Source organism: Hemicordylus capensis, chromosome 2, assembly GCF_027244095.1.
Source record: "Hemicordylus capensis ecotype Gifberg chromosome 2, rHemCap1.1.pri, whole genome shotgun sequence".
Lineage (NCBI taxonomy): Eukaryota > Metazoa > Chordata > Lepidosauria > Squamata > Cordylidae > Hemicordylus > Hemicordylus capensis.
In genome coordinates, this window is record NC_069658.1 from 192,692,741 (window position 1) to 192,713,823 (window position 21,083).

At 45.3% G+C, this 21,083-nt stretch overlaps 1 protein-coding gene and 1 long non-coding RNA gene across 3 annotated transcripts in view; one reads left to right on the top strand and one right to left on the bottom strand.

Annotated features, from left to right (window-relative positions):
• LOC128346514 (twist-related protein 2-like) overlaps positions 1 to 11,152 on the bottom strand; it is a 38,820-nt gene extending 27,668 nt beyond the window's left edge. The window contains exon 1 of one of the 2 annotated variants that reach the window (XR_008317001.1): positions 10,318 to 11,152. Coding sequence is in view for 1 of the 2 variants with exons in the window: in XM_053299921.1 (XP_053155896.1) it covers positions 2,338 to 2,371 (34 nt within the window). In the remaining variant the exon portion in view is untranslated. Of the gene's footprint in view, positions 1 to 2,337; positions 2,568 to 10,317 lie in introns of those variants that run through there. The other variant, XM_053299921.1, reaches the window with a different exon arrangement.
• LOC128346515 (uncharacterized) lies at positions 5,737 to 14,936 on the top strand. The gene is made up of 3 exons (XR_008317004.1): positions 5,737 to 5,762; positions 10,777 to 10,855; positions 13,679 to 14,936. It is a non-coding gene; the product is annotated as an uncharacterized LOC128346515 (long non-coding RNA).
• The last annotated feature ends 6,147 nt before the right edge of the window (positions 14,937 to 21,083 follow it).

A 21,083-nucleotide genomic window follows, 5' to 3' on the forward strand; every position in this document is an offset into this window, starting at 1 on the left:
TTTCAAAGCTTGTACTTTCATGGGTGTGTTTTTTAAAACTTCAATCAGCTCCAATCAGCTTCAGAAAGAGCCTGCAGCTCGGGAGGGTTTTTTGCTGGCGATCAGAAGAGGAGGCATGAAGCCTTGCCTGCCTGCCTGCCTGCCTGCCCCCAAACCCAGTGTCCCTCCATTTTCAGTCCATAAACAAACTTCAGCAGCACAAATCCTGTCACAAGTGTTCAGAGTCAAGTTACAAAACTGTCCTTGATTACTATTTGGTTATCAGTAACCTTTATGGTGTTGGAGAGGGGGAGATTCTGCTCTTTGTGTCACTCGTCTCAGTGGAGAATTCCATGGGCATGGAGGCAAGGGAAAGCCAACCCTGCTCTGCACACCTGTTTCTTGATGTAAGAAATCTTTGTTACCTTTTGGAAACATTCACTCCCCTTTACCAGGCTTTACATATGCAGATGTTGTTGGAGGATGCTGGCCTGGAAGCTTAACAATGGAGACTACAGGTTCAATGTAACCTGAGCCCTTTGTGTTTGAGCTGATTCCATGAGGCTGCATTTTTCTTCATCACAGAGAGAAAGCAATGATTTCTACTTTAAACTCCCATGGCCTCGTAAATGTTCTGGAATGGGGTGAGGGGACATGAGGTGATGAAGACAGTCAGAAAGGCAAGCTCGTTATAAAAATCAGTAAAGATTTGTGTCAGATTCGGCTGGTTCACGTTAAGCGTTCTGTTGTTTTGACTAGTCAATCTTGCGGAACACTGGCTGTCAAACTAAAATAATAATAACTAGCTGATCCGGCGCAGAGCATCTGCACCTCTAGTCCTCCCACCCCTCACCACTTTTTTGCTTGCCCGCCCCCACCACATTCTTCCCCACCGCCCATCTTCTTCTCCCCCGGCCTGTAGGCTCCTCCTCCTCCTCCTCCTCCTCCTCCTCCTCCCCCCTCCTCCTCCTCCTCCTTCTTCTTCCCTGCCCCCATCTTATTTCCTGCTGTTTGCGGCCGCTTGGCTGCCCATGGCTGCTGCAGCCACCTGTATGCCAGGCCCACCTGCCGGTTGCAGCCGCTCTAGCTGCCCACCTGCCAGTCGCGGCCACTGCGGCTGCCCACCTGCCAAGCCCACCTGCTGTTTGCAGCCACTCTGGCCGGTCCGCCAGTCGCGTCCGCTCTGGCTACCTGCCTGCAGGGGGTGCTCACCTATCCACTGGCCACTTGTCTTCACCCAACCCACCCCCCGTGGCCAGCCATTTGCCGGGCCGCTGCTTCTCCTCCCCCATGGTCCTTAGGGATGTGCGTGGTCCGGAGCAGTCTGGACCGGCACCGAAGGGGGGGCCTTTCTTTTAGGGCGGGGAGGGCTTGCTTACCCCTCCCGCCTCTTTGCTCCCTCCAGCGCCCGTATTCTACAGTGTAATTGGAGCGCTGGAAACCAGCCGCCCCGCCGCCCCCCCGCAAGCGGATTAGGGCCAAAAGTTAAATACTGCCGCCGCCCCCCTTCCTCCCCCCCGCCCCCCCGAGTGCTCACCACATTGTTTTCTAAAAAAGAGAGGAGCTCGCGAACAGAGCTCCTCTCTCGGCAAAGTCCCGGCCCAACTGGGGCCTTGGGCGCGGGCGCGGGCGATAGGATGCCGGATGGAACTTCCGCCGGAGGCCCGGTCTACCCGCCGGGAAGAGGCCAGTATTTAACTTTTGGCCCTAATCCGCTCCCGGGGGGGCGGTGGGGGCAGCTGGTTTCCAGCACCCCAATTACACTGTAGAATACGGGTGCTGGAGGGGGCAAAGAGGTGGGAGGGGTAAGCAAGCCCTCCCACCCTTAAAGGAAGACCCCCCCACCCGGACCTGAACCGGCCAGGTCCGAACCGGTCCGGCAGTTCGGAGGCCTTTAGAATGGCCTCCAGACCGGTTCGGACACACCCCTAATGGTCCTCATCGCTAATCGGCAGCTCTCTCACGAAAGCTGCCACACATGGGATTAGTGATGGATATGCCTAAGAGAATTAAATATATAGATGATGATGATGATAATGATGATGATGATGATAAATAATGAAGGGAGGTGTCTCTTGCCTCCTCCTGGTATGTGATTGTTTGGAGGAAAAACCCAGAGCAAGCTGTGGGAACACACAGAGGAAAAAGTATGGGGAGAGGTACCCACCCTATGTGAACAGTCCATCTAATCACCCAAATCAAACAGCTGTGAATCTGCAGCAAAGCAGATTAGCTCTTTGGATACCAGACAGTATGAAGCCATGTCTGGATAACTCCCAGGGAGGGTAGCCTGGATTGCCTGTGGGGAGGTAAGCATTTCAAGGCTTCCTCCCTGCTCACCCTGTAATCCTTTCTCACCGATAGTGAGAAAGGGCTCACAGAGTTTCAGCATTTTATTCTGTGGAGATAGTTAGACAGATTTCCCCCTCAGAAGCAGAAGGGATTGTCCAAGCTGCGAATCTTCCCGCTCTTTTTGTTAAAGCCCTCCTTCTCCACTCATCGTCACAGAATTCCATTAGCTCCACCCACTGGTACCAAGGAAGCGGTGAAGGTTTCAAACAGCTGTCTGGAGACAGTGATAGACTGAATGTAGGTGCACAAACTGAATATATAAATTAAATAATGATGATGATGATGATGATGAAAGAACATTACAAATACTTGGGCATTCTCTAGGCTGATAACATCGCACACACTTAAGTTAAAATAAAAATTGGAAGTGAATACATCAGGAGAGTTAGAAAAACCCTCAAGTCCAAACTCAATGGTGGGAACACCATACAAGCCATAAACACCTGGGCTATACCTGTTATCAGATACACTGCAGGAATAATAGACTGGACCCAGGCACAGCTAGAGACGCTAGATCATAAGACCAGGAAAATCATGACCATCAATCATGCTCTGCACCCCCGCAGTGATGTCGATAGGCTATACCTCCCTCGCAGCTCAGGTGGAAGAAGAATGCTGCAAGTCCATCAAACAGTAGAGGAGGAGAAAAGAGGCCTTGAAGAATATATCAAGGACAGTGAAGAAGATGCACTTCAAATGGTCAATAATGCAAAACTATTCAACACCAATCAAACAAGGTAGGCCTACAAGAAAGAACAAGTCAAGAACTGAGCAGAAAAATGGAAAGAGAAGCCACTGCATGGTCAATATTTGCACAATATAAGTGGAAAATCAGACATCACCAAGACCTGGCAATGGCTTAAGAATGGCAACTTGAAGAAGAAACTGAGGGTTTAATACTGGCTGCACAAGAACAAATGCAATAAGAGCCAAAGTCAAAAAATCCACAACAAACAGCAAGTGCCGCCTTTGTAAAGAAGCAGATGAAAAACAGTGGACCACCTAATCAGCTGTTGTAAAAAGATCGCACAGACTGACTACAAACAAAGGCATGACAAGGTAGCAGGGATGATACACTGGAACATCTGCAAAAAATACAAGCTACCTATAGCCAAGAATTGGTGGGACCATAAAATTGAAAAAGTTGAAGAAAATGAAGATGTAAAAATATTATGGGACTTCCGACTACAGACAGACAAACATCTGCCACACAATACACCAGATATAACTGTAGTTGAGAAGAAAGAAAAACAAGTTAAAATAATCGACACAGCAATACCAGGGGATAGCAGAATAGAAGAAAAAGAAATAGAAAAAATCACCAAATACAAAGATCTACAAATTGAACTTGGAAGGCTGTGGCAGAAAAAGACCAAAATAATCCCAGTGGTAATTGGTGCCCTGGGTGCAATTCCAAAACAACTTGAAGAGCACCTCAACACCATAGGGGCCACAGAAATCACCATCAGGCAATTACAAAAAGCAACTTTACTGGGAATAGCCTATATTCTGCGACAATATCTGTAATAACAGCAACAACATTGTTAATAAAATCCAGCCATCGCAGGTCCTTGGGAAGGACTCGATGTCTGGATAAAACAAACCAGTCAATAACACCTGTCTGACTGTGTAAATAAACAATAATATTTATATACTGATTTCCAACAAAAGTTCTCAAAGCTATTTATACAGAAAAAAGAATAGGAATTAAATTTGGACAAGACAGAGGTGCTGCTAGTCAGTAGGAGAGCTAATCTGCCTGCTAAAAAGTCTAATTTGCCTGCTCTGATAGTATTGCCCCTAAAGGATCAGTTGTGCAGCTTGGGAGTATTCCTCAACCAGGCCTTACTCCTAGATGTCCAAGGGGCAGCTGGGGCCAGGAGTGGTTATACTCAGTGTCACCTGTGTCTTTTTTCGGAGACTATGGGATCTGGCAGACCAATATCACCTATGTCCTGGTCCCTTCTGAGGCTTGACTTTTGTAATAGGAACTCTGCATGGAATTGTCCTCCTTGAAAAGTGTTTGAGAACACCAATTATGTAGAATGCAGCATCGAGGCTGCTTTCAGGAGCTAGTTACAGTAAATGTGTGACTTCCAAGTTACATCATCTACACTAACTCTCAGTTTGTCTCTAAGCACAATTCAATATGCTTTTCATTTCTGTTAAAACCCTATATGGATTGTAGCCAACAGGGTATCTTAAGGATTACCTCCTTCCACTATCGACCTGTACAAGCATGAAGGTCTTGGGAGGGGTTCCTGCTTCAGGTGCCCCTGCCGTCCAAAGTGTGATGACTCCCATAGGGGTCATGGAGGAGGATTCCTCAGATGAAGACCCAGAGCAGGGGAAGCAGGCTGAAACTCCAGTCGACTCAACAGAGCCAAAGCTGACAGGCTTGCAGGCCCCTCTGCCTCCTTCCCTCCCTCCTCCTGATGAAGCCTCCAAGGCCACTGAAGTTGAGGTGCCTGCCCCAGATCCCAGACAGTGACACTTGGCCAGAGTAGAGGCTCAGAGGGAGGAATGCTATAGGTTGGAGAGGCTGGCTACAACTCGCTGAAAAGGCCCAGCTGCAGTGATGGGCGGAGCACTCGGGACACTACCGGTTTAGAGCAGCCTGAAAGCTGGGTCTGTGCTGGAAACAATGTCCATGGTGACTAGCCCTACCGTGAGCAACCTTGACCTAGAAATCTGGACCTATTTGTTATTGTCTGACCCCGTTTTGTGTTTAACCCTGATCCTGTGGAATTCCCGTGTAAACTTCTGGCAATGTTTATGACTCTCTGTTCATCCATTCTCCGGTGTTGATTTCTGGCTATGTTTGACTTTCCGTCCCTATCTGTTAGGTCTCCCTTCCCCTCTCTAAGAGTCGTTTTCGCAGTTGCTGGGCAGTCGGCCAAGGCAGGTCATTACACAAAGCAAGATTGGTGGTAACCTGAGATAGAGCCTTCTCAGTGGTGGCACATGTATTGCAGAACACTCCTCATTTGCTTTTTTCTGCAAGCTTGGGAAAACTCATCTTCTAAGACAAACCTTTGGTGGCTAATGAGCTTATAGGGGTCTCCTGTTGCCATGTGTTTTTAGTTTCGACATTGTTTCTTGCTTGCTTGTGTCTTATAGTATTGTTGCATTCTAATTGAATTATATTTGTTGTGTTTAACTTTTTTTTTAACATTACACACCACTCTGAGTGCAGGTTTTGTAGAAAAGTGGGATCAAAATATCTGTATATATAATTCTCTAAAGTGTACCTGTGACTAATCCCATGTGTGGCAGCTCTCGCGAGAGTTCACAAGCAGAAGCACCTGATTGGGCAGTGGGGATTCCATATGCAGATAGGGAGGAGGAGTCTGTGAGAGCAGAAGCACCATGGTGATTGGGCAGTGGGGATTCCATATGCAGATAGCGGGGAGGAGACTGTGATGGTTAAGGTCAGTTTGAATGCAACTGTTACTGGTCAGATGATGTTCTTGATTGTAGAGGAGAGGAATTTCTCTATATAAAAGGATAGTGGGAAGGGGTGTGCGAAGGGAGGGGTCGTGAGGAAGGAAAGAGCTCCTTCAGGAGAAGGAGGCTGCTGTAGTGTGAATTAGATGAGGAAACACAATGAACAAGATCTGTTAACTCAGGAAGAAAGAGAGAAAGAGAGAGAGGGGAGGGGAAGAAAGACAGAGGGGGGAGAGAGAGAGAGAGAGAGAGAGGAGGAGGAGGAGGAGGAGGAGGAGGAGAGAAAAAAGGAAGGGTAAGGGACGGGGCTGAGCCTGAGAGGAATAAGGGACCATGGCAGTGGCGGCAGCAAGAAAGGGTCTGTCAGCTGCTGCTGCTCCTGCTGCTCCTGTGGGGAGGAGCAGGAGTGGAGCTTGGGTGAGGGTGGGGAGGTCTCTGGGGATAAGGGGCTGCAGCTTGGCCAATAGGCAACAGCAACGCTGCAGCCATGACCAAGAGAGGTGAGGGGGATGGAAGCAATGGCATGAAAGAGGAGGAGGAGTGCGGCTCAGGTGTTTTCACTGGTGAGGGTGAAGAGATCTCTGAGGTGAGGAGGGCTGTGGCAGAGGTGAGGGGAGCAATCAAGTACTAGCTTGGAGATGCTGTGTGCAGGTTAAGCTAGTCATGAATAATAACAGATGGCCTACAGGGCCACCTCCAGCTCTATGATATTATTATTCTATTGTGCTTTGGTGCTCTGGAACTGCAAAGTGCAAATAATAAAAATAATACGTGAGGCTTCTTTAGCCACCCATGTGCTTCATTTAGCTTACTTTAGCAATCAAAAGGACCGGAGTGGGGGGCAGTGCTGAACGTATTGGAAAGCAAGGCTATGGAATGGGCAGCACAGGACAGTGAAAACATCACACATTGGGTGGAAAGCAGGAAATATTATTCCATCAGTTCTTCATGCTCTGGTAGACAGAGCCTGCTTGGATGAGGCCAGTTTGTGAAGCTTAAACAGCTGGCTGAGGCTGACCCACAGCAGAATGAAGATTAGACTAGTGGAGAGGTGAAAGCCCTTTGAGGAGTTTGTTTGCAGCTACTGTTCATCTTCCAGTTCTCACAGCCATATCTAATTCACCTCTGTCTTTAACTGAGGTAGATCCCTCTCTCTTATTGATGCAGCAAATATTTATAAGGGATGTATATATGGATGATAATGAGCAGTTCTAGGGGAAAGGGAGATTTATGAAAATTGTTACCCACCCATGCAGCGATTACTAAGCATTGCAGAAGTGCTTTGCATGAAACACCTCTCCACAGTTAGTGGGGTTGGCCACTGTTCTTTGATGTGTAGGAGTTATGGGTAGTGTGATCATTCTGAACATGCTTACTAATTTCCAAGCAGCTTAGCATACCCAGAGGCATTAACTGTGGGAGTCTTCTCTTGTGCACACAGATGTGCATGTGGTGGGGGTGGGAGAGTTGTGACCTAAATTTATTATATAGTGATATTCTTTAGAAAAGAACATCAGTGTTCTAAGAGAGATATCGATTATGGGTAGCATCCAGACTCAGTCAGTAATGCAGGGCGGGATTGTGACATAATGAGGCCTAAGCAATGTCAAGCTTTAAAGGCCCCACAGAATTACAAAAGATATTATTATTATTCTAATGGACAATGAAAATATAAATAATAAAGCTTTATTTTCACTTAGCAAGTGCAGGTGGAAGGTCTGCTTCTGCCCATTCATTTGCCCTCACTAAACTGAAAATCATTGGTAGGAAACCTCATGTACCTTACTTCAAGATGATTTATCCCTGACAAAAAGTTGAACACTTGCTTAAATATTTCACTTCCTGCAATCAACAGAACTTCAAAATGCTTAGTTTTGGTAGCTGAATTGTGTCTCAAATGGCCATTTTAGTTATATATATGGATTTTCAATATTTTTACTGAAGAGCAACGCTCCGTGTGTGTAGTTTTACATGATGAGCCATGAGCATATTCCAACCATTATGAAACACTTTTGAAATTGCACTGGTTTGAACATGAGACATTTAAGCACCTGCTTCATCCTCCTGTTGAATGGCAGTGGGACTTCATAGTGCTTAACTTTGGCTGAATTATTAATGCTGCAATTTTGGGGTACATCTGGGAAAGAAAAGGATCTCCCAAACTGATTTTATACATATTTGACTTGATTTAATATTTCTCTGCTGCTTTTCTAACAAAATGGAGCTCTAAACATCTCACAGCAATAAGAAAGCATCAAACACAAAACATAAATATTATTTCAGTCAACATAAAATATATCCATAACTATAATATAAAACAACCACCTGTCAAATGTAATTCAAAAAATTAATAGAGTTTAATTCAAAAATAGTCAAAGATAATTTATCAGAAATTATACTCAAATATAAATTAATGATAAATTCTCTGATAAACTTTGACTATTAATAAATTGATAAATTATCAGAAAATATAAACAATTCCAATCTTTAAAAAGTCCAAGAACAAGAAATCAGCAGAATAATAATGTGAGCCAGCGTGGTATAGTGGCTAGAGTGCTGGACTAGGACCGGGGAGACCCGAGTTCAAATCCCCATTCAGCCATGATACTAGCTGGGTGACTCTAGGCCAGTCACTTCTCTCTCAGCCTAACCTACTTCACAGAGAAAGAGAAACTTAAGTATGTAGTGCACTGCTCTGGGCTCCTTGGAGGAAGAGCGGGATATAAAATGTAATAATAATAATAATAATCTATATGTAAGCATCCAAAATGTGAAGTAGAGACACAGAGGACCAAGCCTGAGATTCAAAGCTCAGTCTAATCAAGGCATGTCAAGAACCAACCTCTCTCCAAGAATTAGACCATGAACTATTTGTTTTAGATTTATACCCTGCCTTACAGTAAAAAGATTTGCAAGGCAGTTTGCATGCAAAAGATTGTAATCATATAGTAATAATTTTAAACACAAAGACATGCACATAACTCAGCAGCTGTTAATCCTCTGACCCATGGCAGAGGCCAGAGGGTGCTTCCCTTCAGGTCCGCTCCGCAGTCCCTAGGCAATTCATTAACCATTCCATAAAGTACCGAGCGCCTCTGCTTTTGCCCGAGAGAGAGAGAGAGAGAGAGAGAGAGAGAGAGAGAGACTCCCCTATTCAGCTCTAGTCTCATGCTATGCACTCAGGCAGATGCCCCAGATGGAGTCCATCTGGTGCAATTAGACACAGATGAGCACGGTGATGCCAGTGCATTGTATATTTACATCTGCAGGAGCTGCATGTGCAGATTTGCTTACTGGATTGTACTGGCTGACTCTGTAATTATGCTACTGTGTTGCATTAGGTGAAGAGATAATAATCTCCAGTCTTAAAAAAAAGAGAGAAAAGCTAAAGAGATAGTTTAAATGGCTTTTGATGGCTGGTGGCTTCTAGTTCCTCCTAACAACACACAACCTAACTGGTGGGGGCTAGAGAGAAAAAGGTTGCAGTACAAAGTAGGAGATGGAAGTCTAGGTTATGCAGTTAACTGTGGGCGTATGGGGAAACCAATGCTCCTTTAAAGACCCAGATCTCCAAAGTTTTTCACACGGGGCTTTAGCTCTTTAACTTGCATAACCTACGGAATGGAGGGGGTACGTTCAAGTACCAGTCAGATTTACCCTGAAGTCCCTGTGAGTTATCAGGGAGCAGTTCACACACAATTTGGGTTTTTCACTGCGTGTTAAGAGTATAGCAGGAGGTTTCAAGTTCCCTCCCTGGCATCTCCCGGATAGAGCTGAGAGAGATTCCTGCCTGCAGCCTTGGAGAAGCTGCTGCCGGTCTGTGGAGACAATACTGAGCTAGATGGACCAGTGGTCTGACTCAGTATATGGCAGCTTCCTCTGTTCCTGTATCCAGGGTTAAAAAATCCACTATATGAGTCAGTTTATTGGGACAACTTCGAGTTCACAGTAAAGCCTCCCAGTAAACTTGCAGTAAAGCCTGCTGTGTGTAAAAGTCCCATCTGTTGCTGAATTACAACTCTCATCATCCCCAAGTTCATTTTGGGGATGATGGGAGTTGTAGTTCAGCAACAGCTGGAGAACCAAGGTTGCCTATCCTGACCTAGACCATGAAACAATGCCATTTTTAAAAGAGCTGAAAACTTTAAATGGCAACTTTTGAATAATCTGGATAAACTTGGAAACTTTCTGAGCATTCTGGAAACGCAGCTAGAATACATATCTGAAAAACATGTCACTCCTCAACAGAACACAGAAAAATTGGTAAGAATTTCAAAACTTTTCAGGAAGCTGGATGACTGTTGGGCAACATCAGGAATTCATGAGCCAGCCTCAAATCCCTTAAATAACTTTATTGCAACAGCGGGAATTATGATAAGGAATTAACAACAGCCTCTGGAGAGCTGAATGAATTTTTGGGTTGAGAACCAGGAGGCGTATGGACTCTATCCTGTTAAGAAAAATACCAGACAGTCCTTATTTGGAATCAAATCATGAAGTTTCAGATAAATATATATATATATTTGTCCAGATTCTTACCCATCATTTCAAAATCCCAAAGATGCGTCAAAACTGCTTTGTCATTATTTTCCTTTTGCTTCAGTATTCAACTCAAAAACCACAATTCCCATCATGCTTTGTTCCCAGTTCCTTTGGAGCAGCCTGGGAGGTGACTCTTTTTATCCTGTTTCTCCTCCCTATTTCCACTGCTATGCCATCCACTTTTGTTACAATCCAGTTGACAGTTGATTTTTAATCAGCCAAACTTTTTTTACTTTATCTTTTTTGGCCCATTTGCCCTCTCGCTCTCACAGACAGAAACATGCAGGCATGCAGAAGTGAGACAATAAAAGTTTTCTAGGATACAGAATGAGAGAATCTGATTGGTCAACTTAAATGGCCATTGTTACATGGGGGTTATATGTTGACGTCACAGCACATGTAATGATGGGAGGATTTTGGTTAGAACTAGCTCAAGATGTTTTGCTGTCTACACAGAGTGGGGCAAGGAGTACCTGCATGAACTGAAGTACCATCTTCCAGAACCATCTTCCTTGCCCCAGAATCTTCAGCAAAGGTTTGTGGCAGATCTAAACTTTGATCCAGAGGGCCCAGTGGTCTGACCATGGCACAGCAACAGGCCAACATGCACACTTGCTTCTCTTGCAAAGGGTTTCTCAATGAGATGTCAGTCATGGTGGAGAAGCTTTCCTAAAACTTTGCCCACCAGTGCCAATTATCTAAGGATAAAAGGATTTCCCCTTCCTTTCTTCCTTTTCTGGTGTGGACTGCCCTGAGTCCCAAATTTCAGTTTTATCAGGCAAATCTCTAGAAATCCAAATTTCAGAGTGTAAACAAGTTGCCTCGGCTTTCAGTTCCCTTGCATCTCCCCCCACCTCAGCTGCTTCTGCTTCATTGGTATCTATGTGTGCATTGGTAAAACACTGCAAAAGCAAACTTGGTGTAATTTACACATTTTTTAATCAAGCTTCTTTTCTGTGTGTAGTGTGCTCACGTGTTCCTGCACATTGGTAAAACACTACACAAAAAGAAGACAAGAATGTGTACTAATATACTGTTTGGTTTTTTTGTGGTATCTAGGCATGTACACTAGTGCATCTGGGCAATGGTAAAGCTCTGCCCAGGAAGAATCTGAATGAAATTATGTGTATGAGCACATCAAGGCTGAAAAAACTGATAAAAAGAACTGAAAGCTACAGCAAACTATTGCACACCACAAAAGAGCAATGGAGAATCCTTAATGCATTGGTTTCAATTCAGAAGCAAAACCAAATGTTTCCAAACTCCATGATCCAGGGAGAAATTGGAAGAAGGAGAATTTTTGGAGGTATTCCTGTTCACTGGCAAGGGGCAGATAGAGGGGAGCACTGGCTGTGCTAGGATAGTATTTTCCAAACTTTATGTGCCCTGAGGCATACCCAAACACCCCCAAATTTGGGCACACTGCCCCCCTAAAATATCCCCCCTTCTTTGTGGCAGCAAAGCTGCCACACAGTTGTTTTTGCAGTGACTCCGCTGCAAAAGCCCATAATTTAAATTCCCTGCATTTGGAGCTGAATTGCTCCTTTCTGCACCAGTCAAGGAGCAATTCAGCTCAAAATGTGGGGAATTTTACAGGTGGTGTTTGGAACTGAATCATAGTGGACAGGGAAGAAGACACCCCATTCCTATAAAGGAGCAGGTTAGCTACAAACACAAGGATTTTAAATTCCAGGCTTTTGCAGCCAACTCACTCATTTATGCATTGGGAAGAGGCTGTCCCCTTTCCCATGAATTATAGGGAGAGACAGTGTGGCACACCAGCCAGCATCCCGTGGCACACTGGTTGTGAAATGCTACGTCAGGTCACACCCTCCGTTTGAACAGGGCAGTGGTGGTGTTCAACAGAGGAGGTCAATACATCAGATGATTAACTGACTGGCTTTAACCTGGATGGCTTTAAGAAGGGTTTGGATAACTTCATGGAGGAGAGGTCTATCATTAGCTACTATTTAGAAGGCTAAAGGCAACCTCCAGCCTCAGAGGCAGGATGCCTCTGAGTACCGGTTGCAGGGGACTAACAGCAGGAGGGAGGGCATGCCCTCAACTCCTGCCTGTAGGCTTCCAGCCACTGTGTGAAACAGGATGCTGGACTAGATGGGCCTTCGGCAGGGCTGTTCTTATGTTCTTATTTACTGCTCTAGAACTTACCCCAGAATTCCCTGTCAAGGGTTCTTTAACAGATAAATCAGTGTGCAAAGTTGGAAATGTGACTACTACCAACAGGCAAAACCATATCAAGGCATTGGGACCTGCCCACATTTGTGCTATAGTGTGCCCTAAACCGGAGCTATTCTATACGTCAGACTTGACTTGTGCATACTTGGTAAATAAAGAGTCAGCCATCTCTGTTCTGAGGGGTTTACATGTTCCGTTTACCACAGGACTTGACAATTCCCAGGAGTCTGGAAGCCACGGCACTAGAAATTTAACCATGCTGCCTAGACTAGAATTTTCAGAGGAAGAGTAGGGATGTGCCCCAACCACAGTGTGGAGTGCGGTTCAAGCACATTTTTGTAAAGGGTCCCAGGAACTTTAAGAAAAAGGGGAGCAAGTCCTTACCTGCTCTCCACCACCCCATGCAGCTTCCAGCTGGGGTGGCGGGCGGCCCAGTAACCCCCCATGCAGCACCAGCATGCACATGGCATTCTTGAATGCAAGGGTGCCATTTGTGTGGTCAGCAACATGCTGACCACTAAAATGGCTCCTGTGCCTACACGGATGCCATGTGTGTGCTGGCACAGTTCAGGGGGTTATTGGGTTGTGTGCTGCCCCAGCAGGAAGCTGCATGGGGCAGTGGACAGCAGGTAAGGACCTGCTCTCCTTTTTCTTAAAGTTCCTGGGACCCTTTACAAAAATGTGCTTGAACCGCACTCCACACTGTGGTTTGGGCACATCCCTAAGGTAGAGTTATTTAATTTGTCCAAGGCAGCCCTGTTCCTGTTCTAAGTCTGTTACTTGTAAAAGGGATAATGCGAAGCCCGTTTACCCTCTCCCTCCACAATGTCCGTCACTAAGTTCAGTAATTTTGTCAAGTGTACATTGGCTGGCTCCTATACCCAAAGAAAATTTGCCAAGGCCTGCCTTACCAGTTCAGGATATTTTTCTTCCCAGAAAAAAAATATTAGTTGTTTTACCAACAACAGCAGGACATTTAGCCTGCTGAGGGGTCAGAAATCATCTCTAAATGACCAAACCTAACTGGCTAATTGTCTTGAGCTGAGAACCTAAAGAAGCCAGAAATAGCTGCTACCCGGGGGGGGGGGAGGGTGTGCATTGCAGGAGGGGTTGGGAAGAGCAGATTTGGGTTCACAGGTTTTTCTTATTATTTCTGTCCTAGAGTGGAAACATGTGTGGTGTGAATAAAAATGCAAAGCATCCACCAGAGCGTGTTGTTGCTCCGGTAACTCCGGGGAACATGGGCACGCAGGACCCCGGAGAGGCTAGCAGTAAACGGGAACTTGAGCGCACGGCGGCCCTTTGATCCTGGCGCCTGCAGCCCTGATCGATGATGGCCTCACAATTCATTTCCTTGTCACTGTGACATCACCTCTTTGGAACTTTTTCTGAAATGGATGGAAGCTGAGAAGATGCTGGCTCAAGGCTGGGTCCCTTCCCCCAGCCAGCATGAGGCAAAAGCTGAGGGAGGCATCGAAGGCTGAACAGCCTGGCCTAAAATGGCCCATGAAGTGACTGGAGGTGGGAGGAAGCAGAAGCAAAGCCACTAAGCAATCAAAAGAAGTGAGGCATGTTCACTGAGGAACAGCCTTCATGTCTCTTAAGCTATCGCTGGGGTCTCTGTAGTTCACTTGCTGTAGATCAGGCCTGCTCAACTTAGGCCCCCCAGCTGTTTTTGGACTACAACTCCCATAATTCTCAGCCACAGCAGCCAATAGCCAGGAATTATGGGAATTGTAGGCCAATATCTGCAGGAGGGCCGAAGTTGAGCAGGCCTGCTGTAGGTGGAGGGCCTCAATATGTCTGAGAGAGCATCTGCTTTCGCCAACTGGCCAGGGCCCTGTACTGAGGGAGCAAAGAATAGATTGCAGTGCTGGCTGTCAGTTAACCATAGTGGGTTTGGGCCCCGCCAACTGCCCAACTTTTCCAACTTCTGGTACCCGCTCTGAATGGCCTCCAGCAGAGGGGCTGAATCAATCACTAGCCTCAAGCAAAAGAGGAACGTAACTCAAAGGATGGACTGTTAAGACCAGGCTTCTGGTTGCCCAATAAAGAGTTAATTTGTTTCCCTCCAAACTGGTCAGGCATGGTTGAGGCAAGCCACCAGTTCAGGTAGCAAATATCATGGACACCTAGCGAGCCCCCCGAGGGAGGAGCTGTCACAAAATCTTCACTCCTTGTTGGCTGAGTGAGTGGCCTGACTGAAGTGGGATGGAGAACACAGTCTCCTGTGTGACAGTACCAAGTCTGAGGTGATGGGAGGTTTTGTGAGAAATGTCAAAAAATTTAGCCTAAAATCCTTACTAGGAGGTAGATGTACCTGTTGTTGTTTTTGATTTGCCCATCATTTTCCCTCTTAACCCTTGAAATTCCTTATTCCTGTTTAGTGTCCAATAAATAAGAAGGCTTTAATTGTTAAATCAGATGTGCTGGTGTTGTCTAAGCGCTCCGAGGAGAAACTCTCTCCCACGTGTCTACCACTCGAACATGTTATCCTCCAGACACCCAAGGGTGGGATAAGTCAGGGGAGGCTTGACTTCACAGAGACACAAGCCCTCCTAACTGTGTCCTCCTAATAGAGGGAGGTGGCAGCAGAAAACCAGGGGAAGTGGGTAAATGGTTGGAGTAGGGTATATGGGGCGGGGGGCTCTTAGCCCCTCCCATTTCTCAACACTTACTAATTCTGAAACTCCAATGTATTTCAAGTGGCACTTTCTCTTCAAAGATGACAGAAAATTCTCTGAGGAATCCTATGTAAAAAGAATCCCTGAGGTGGAATTCTTTCAAGAATCTGGTATATTTTCACCACAAAAAAAACACCAGCTGGTGGGATGTAAATGTACATGTGTGTCTATCATGTCATTTAGCCTGTAACATGAATAATTGACAGTCAATGAGATACAAATAAACAATTGCTACTTATTTAGGTTTTTATCAGATCTCCATTCTACCTCCAATAAGATCTGTCTTTGAACACCATGAACAAACTATAAACACGTGGAATATATTATGAATACATCTTTCACTAAAAGGACCTATTAAAAACAAGATCCTGCTTATATGAGGCTACTAAATCTCACCCCCCCCCCACCCCCAGAGAAGATCTAAGAGCAAGTTTACCCATGCTTGTTTTCCACTGGTAAACCACAACAGCAAGGAATGACCTACATGTGTGAAGTTTACATAACTGACTGCAAGTTAGATTCCTGATACAGGATTTCTAAAAAATTAATCTACTTATTTATTAGTGTGAAGTAGACACAGCCCTAGATGTAGCAACGGTGGGTTATCATAGCATCGAATAATACTTAGCACTTACAGAACACTAGTGCTCAGACCACTTCACATACACAATCTTGCTATATTCCCTACAACCGCCCTGTTGGTCATCATTACTATCATCATGTTGCAGATATGGGGAAAGGGAAGGAGGTGACTTATTGAAGGCCAATGAATGTCTTCATGGCAGAAAAAAGATCTAAATCAGATGCTTCCTTATACATAGCTCAGTTTCTTAAGCTTTATTCAAACAACTTACCTGCGAATAATCAACAGAAGGAGAGGAGGCATGGGATCAGGCCTGCTGGCTAGCCTTGCCTCCACTCTCCATGCATATTTGGACAGCACGTATGCAAGCTGTATGCATGTATGCTCTTGCCATGTGAGCTGTGCTCTGTGCCGAAAACCCAATCAATGCATGGAGGTCACAAGTGGGGCCAGCAAGTGCAATCCTGCTCCACATTGTCTACATGACGATTATATACAGATAGTTCATCTGAACAGGATTTTCAGAGGTGGTTTCAGGGGGTGCTCAGCAAATTTCCCTCCAGCGGCCCCCTCCTCCTACCTGGGTGGGCCCTGAGAGAGCAGCTCCATCACTATGGGCACAGAGGTGGTCTCAGAGGACGGCAGTGAGCCCTTCTGAAGACCCAGGGCCCTCAGCAACTGCCCAACAATATCAGCACCTGACACTGCTTTAGCCGCTAAGCTACACAAGCTCCTCGTGCTCCTCTTTCCCCCCAGCTCAGACACCCAGCAAGGCCTCTTCATTGGATTAAAGGGCCCAAGGATGAGCTGCGTGTTGTTGCTCAGAGACCAGTGTGAGGAAGTGCAAAATACGATTTGGCAATTTTACAGTTAGCGTTGTCCTTTCCCCAAATAGGCTTCCAAAATGCTGGGGTTTTGAAAGAACTGCTGCCTTTCTGTAGGAGCAAGCGGCAGATTTTACTTACTTGGGCTGGAGGAAATTCTCATCCAGTTACACTTTGTTTGATGTGGAAGGAGGGGGGTGGGAGAGGACGGAAAGGAAACACTCTCCTTTTGCAGTTGCTGCCGGGCCTTTTATTGAATGAATGTATCAGGAGTCAAGGAAGAAAATCAGGGCATCTGGAATGGTTTGCTTTAAAAGAGAAGGCAGCTCAGAGAACGTTGACAGAAAATCTTCCTTATATGCTCAGAAGCAGGCATTGCACATCTGCACCTTGGAAGCAGATGGTACATTGATTGATTGATTACTTGTATTTATACCTTGCCTTATAATATTAAATTCCAAGGTGGCAACCCCCCCCCCCAAACTACAATATACAATTAAAAATAAAATAAAAACATACTACAATTGGGATATCACAAAGAGCCATATTCCAAACAACCACATCCTCAGACCAGAAGCAGTCAGAAACTAAAGGTGTGGGAGAACTATACTGCATTTGCCTGCTGCTGAAGGGCAGATAAAGTTGGGAGGCAGTGAATGGCCACAGAAAAAGTGTTCGAAAATCTGGGCACAATTTAATTATTTTATTTTATTTATATACCACTTTTCAACCAAAAAAAAAAGTTATCCAAGTGGTTATCATAAAACAAGAGTAATGAGGAGAAGATAATTTCCTGTCCCCTAAGGGCTCACAGTCTTAAAAGAAATACATGGTAGACACCAGTAACAGCCACTGAAGGGATGCTGTGCTGGGATTGGACAGGGTCAGTTACTCTCCCCCTGCTAAATATAAAGAGAATCACCACTTTGAAAGGTGCCTGTCCAGTTAGCTGGGGTCAACAGAAAAGGCTCTGTCCTGTGTGAACAACCATTGGGCCTCCCATGTTGTTGACACATGGAGCAGCAGAACCCCCTCTGCTGCGCTTGTTTGGTGGGCAGAGCCCTAGGGTAGCCACATTATGTTCTAGCTCCAGTTTCTGGATAAAATTAAAAAGCAGCCCCACATAGAGTGTGCTGCAATAGTCCAAATGTGACATAACGAAGGCTGTAACCTTGACTGTATCTGGATCTGCCCTCTCCAGGAATGGGCACAGTCAGTGCACCAGCTCAAGTTGCACAAAGTCACTCCTGGCCATGGCTCAGGGACATAGCTAGGGGAGAGGGGCCCGGGTTCACTCCTCTCTCCAGCAGCCCCTCGGAGTGAGGGAGATAATAAAGAAAATAGAGAGGTCTGGAGCTGGGGGGTGGGGGGTGGGGGTGGCCTGGGGAGCTAGGGGCCTGGATTCTTTAAACTCATCTGTTCAGTTATAGCTACACCACTGCCATGGCTGCAACCTGAACATCCACGAGCAATGCTAGGTCAAGGAAAACTCCCAAACTCTGGACCTTTTCTTTCAGAGAAAGTGCAGCCTCATCCAGAAAAGGCTGATGTTCCACAATTCCACATCAGCATTCCTAATTACTACCAGCACCTTCATCTTATCTCAGTTTGTTAGTCTACACCAGGCCTGCACAACTCAAATGACCTGGCGGGCCGAAACCAACCGTGACTTGGTTCATGGGGGCCGAGGTCAATTCCTAGGGTGCTGATTATTAGAGTAACACTTAATATCAACCAGCCAACCAAATTAAAGTGAAATGAATTAAAAATGAATTAAAAATGAATTTAATCAATATTTAACTTTTGATGTTCTGGCAGGCCAAGATTGATTAAATTGATATGAAATAAGTTGAATTAAAATTCATTCTAATAATATAAATATTATACAGTCTGTACAAAATAAATAATAAAATGCATTGTTCTTGCTTTCCACCTCTGCCAAATCATCACACATAACATGGAACACTTTTAAGGAAAAAAAATATGAGAAGCTCTTCTCATAATTTCGGAAAAGTAGGGAGAAGGGGAAAGAAAGATGGAAAGGATGCAGCAGGAGGCTTGGCGAGAGAGAGAGAGAGAGAGAGAGAGAATGGAGCAGTCTTGGCGAGAGAGAGTCCGTTTCCCGTTGTTCCAGAGGTCCCTGTTCTCCTCCCGCCACTAACAGCTTTCCCTCCCCATCCCTCGGCAACACTTTCTGCCGCATTTGTAGCTTTGTCAAGAACATTTCACTTTGCCTCAGCACTCTAAAAATAAATAAATAAATTAAAAAAATTAAGGAATTAATCTCTTCACAGATCTCCCATGTTACATCTTGTTTGACCCTCAGCAGCAAAGCCCCAACGTGAACCCACCCAATGAATTATTGCACTGGCTCTAGGATGGTTGATTTAGCCATGTTGTGGGGCTTCTGCTAGGAGTGAAGGCTGTTGAAGTGTGCTACCACAGTCCCATGGAGCCTGCTACCATCACGGCCTCTGCCTGCCCCTTCACAGCAGGATATGTAGAGAGCCACGTGGGATCACTATCCTCTGCTGGAGGCAGTAGTGGACCCAGCAGAGAATGCAGTGGCCCATGCAGGGGCATAGCAAGGGGAGAGGGGGCCTGTGTCCACCCCTCTCAGAGAGAGCCTCTCTGCAGCAGCCTCTCGGAGCAGCCCCTCATCTGAGTGAGGAGATAATGAAGAGAGGTGTGGAGCTGGGGGCCCCCCTCCGGAGCTGAGGGCCCCAGGTTCTTTGAACCCATCCACTCAATTATAGCTACACCCCTGGGCCCATGGCACAAGAAACCCCTTTTATGTTTGTGCAGGTGAACACTCTGGTGCAAGAGGATTGTTCAAAAGCTGTACTACTGTATGTGGGCCCCCCTCCCCAACAATTTACAGATAAGTTATCAGATAAAACAAGAAGTTAGAACCTATCAGACTTCTGCCTTACAAGGGTTCTGTCGGATCTGAAGGGAGTGGAAATCCAGCCAACTTGTTTTAGTAGTTAAAGTCCCAAAGCCAATGTATATCAGTCTTGCAAATAACCCCACAAAACTTAATAGTCAACAAAAAATTTACTAGCTTGCCTGACCATACATGCATGGACTTGCATATTCAAAAAATTTAAACTCCCTCACCCCAAAAAAATCCTTTAATGCCAAACCTTTAAAACCATGTATGAAAGGTGCAGCTGTCCTGGGCTTAGAGAATTATTAAAACAAAACAAAACAAAGGGAATAAAGATTTGGCACTGACATCAAACTACATTTTACAACTAATAATGCTTCACAGCAGATTTTTAACCTATTTTTCATTAGGCTTATGAGATCACCCGGCATTCCATCCATGTGTCCGTCCATGTGTCTGCCACTGCCCCCACCCTCGGCATCAACTTCACAATGCCTGGACCAATATGAGCCAAATCAGGTACAGTTGTAGTGACACATAGGGACATCTCAATGGTGTAGTTTGTGATGATGTCATCCATCCCAGTTCAAGATGGCGGATGTGTAAACATTTGAGGTGCAAGTAGGCTACCTTGTGGATCGTCTAACCAATTTGAACCAAATTTGGTACAGTTTATTCATTCATTCATTCATTCATTCAATTTTTATAAACTTTTGAGGCACACGTGGCCTAACTTGTGAGCCACCTAAATTATTTGAACCTAATTTTCTACAGCGGTAGGGACACATAGGGATGCCTCAATTATGTAGTTTTTGATGATGTAATCCATCCCAATTCAAGATGGTGGACACAAATATCTGAGGCACAAGTGTATAGAAATTGTAGATTGTCTAACTTATTTGAACCAAATTTGGTAAAGTTGTAGTGTCACACAGGGACACCTCAATGGCATGGTTTGTGATGATGTCATCCACCCCAATTCAAGATGGCAGACATGTGAACATCTGAGGCTCAGTTGGGCTAACTGGTGACCAGCCTAAATGATTTGAAGCGAATTTGCTATGGGTGTAGGGACACATAGGGATGGCTCAAGGGCATAGCTTGTAATGATGTCATCCACCCTGATTCAAAATGGCAGACACGTGAACATCTAAGGTGCAAGTGGGAAATAATTTGGATCAAATTTGGTACAGTTTTAGGGACACATAGGGACACTTCAGACACAGTTTGATGTCATCCACTCCAATTCAAGATGTTGGACTCATGAACATTTGAGGTATGAGTGGGCTAACTTGTGAACTGCCTAAGCGATCTGGACCAAATTTAGTCCAGTTGTAAGGATAGTGAAAGGAAAGTTTGGCAGATTTGTCTTTAGTAGAACAACTTTTTTTTAAAAGATGAGGTTAACATCCTCCTTTCCCTTATCCCGCAGAGATTAATTTCAGCAGAACCTGTTTTTAATGCAAAGGTTGATTCCAAGAACATTTGAAGTACCAAAATCTCTGAGCATGTGTGAAGCATCTTCCTCTTTGCCGAGTCATAACCAGTCCGGATACATCTAGAAACAGGGAAACCTTGAAAAGCCC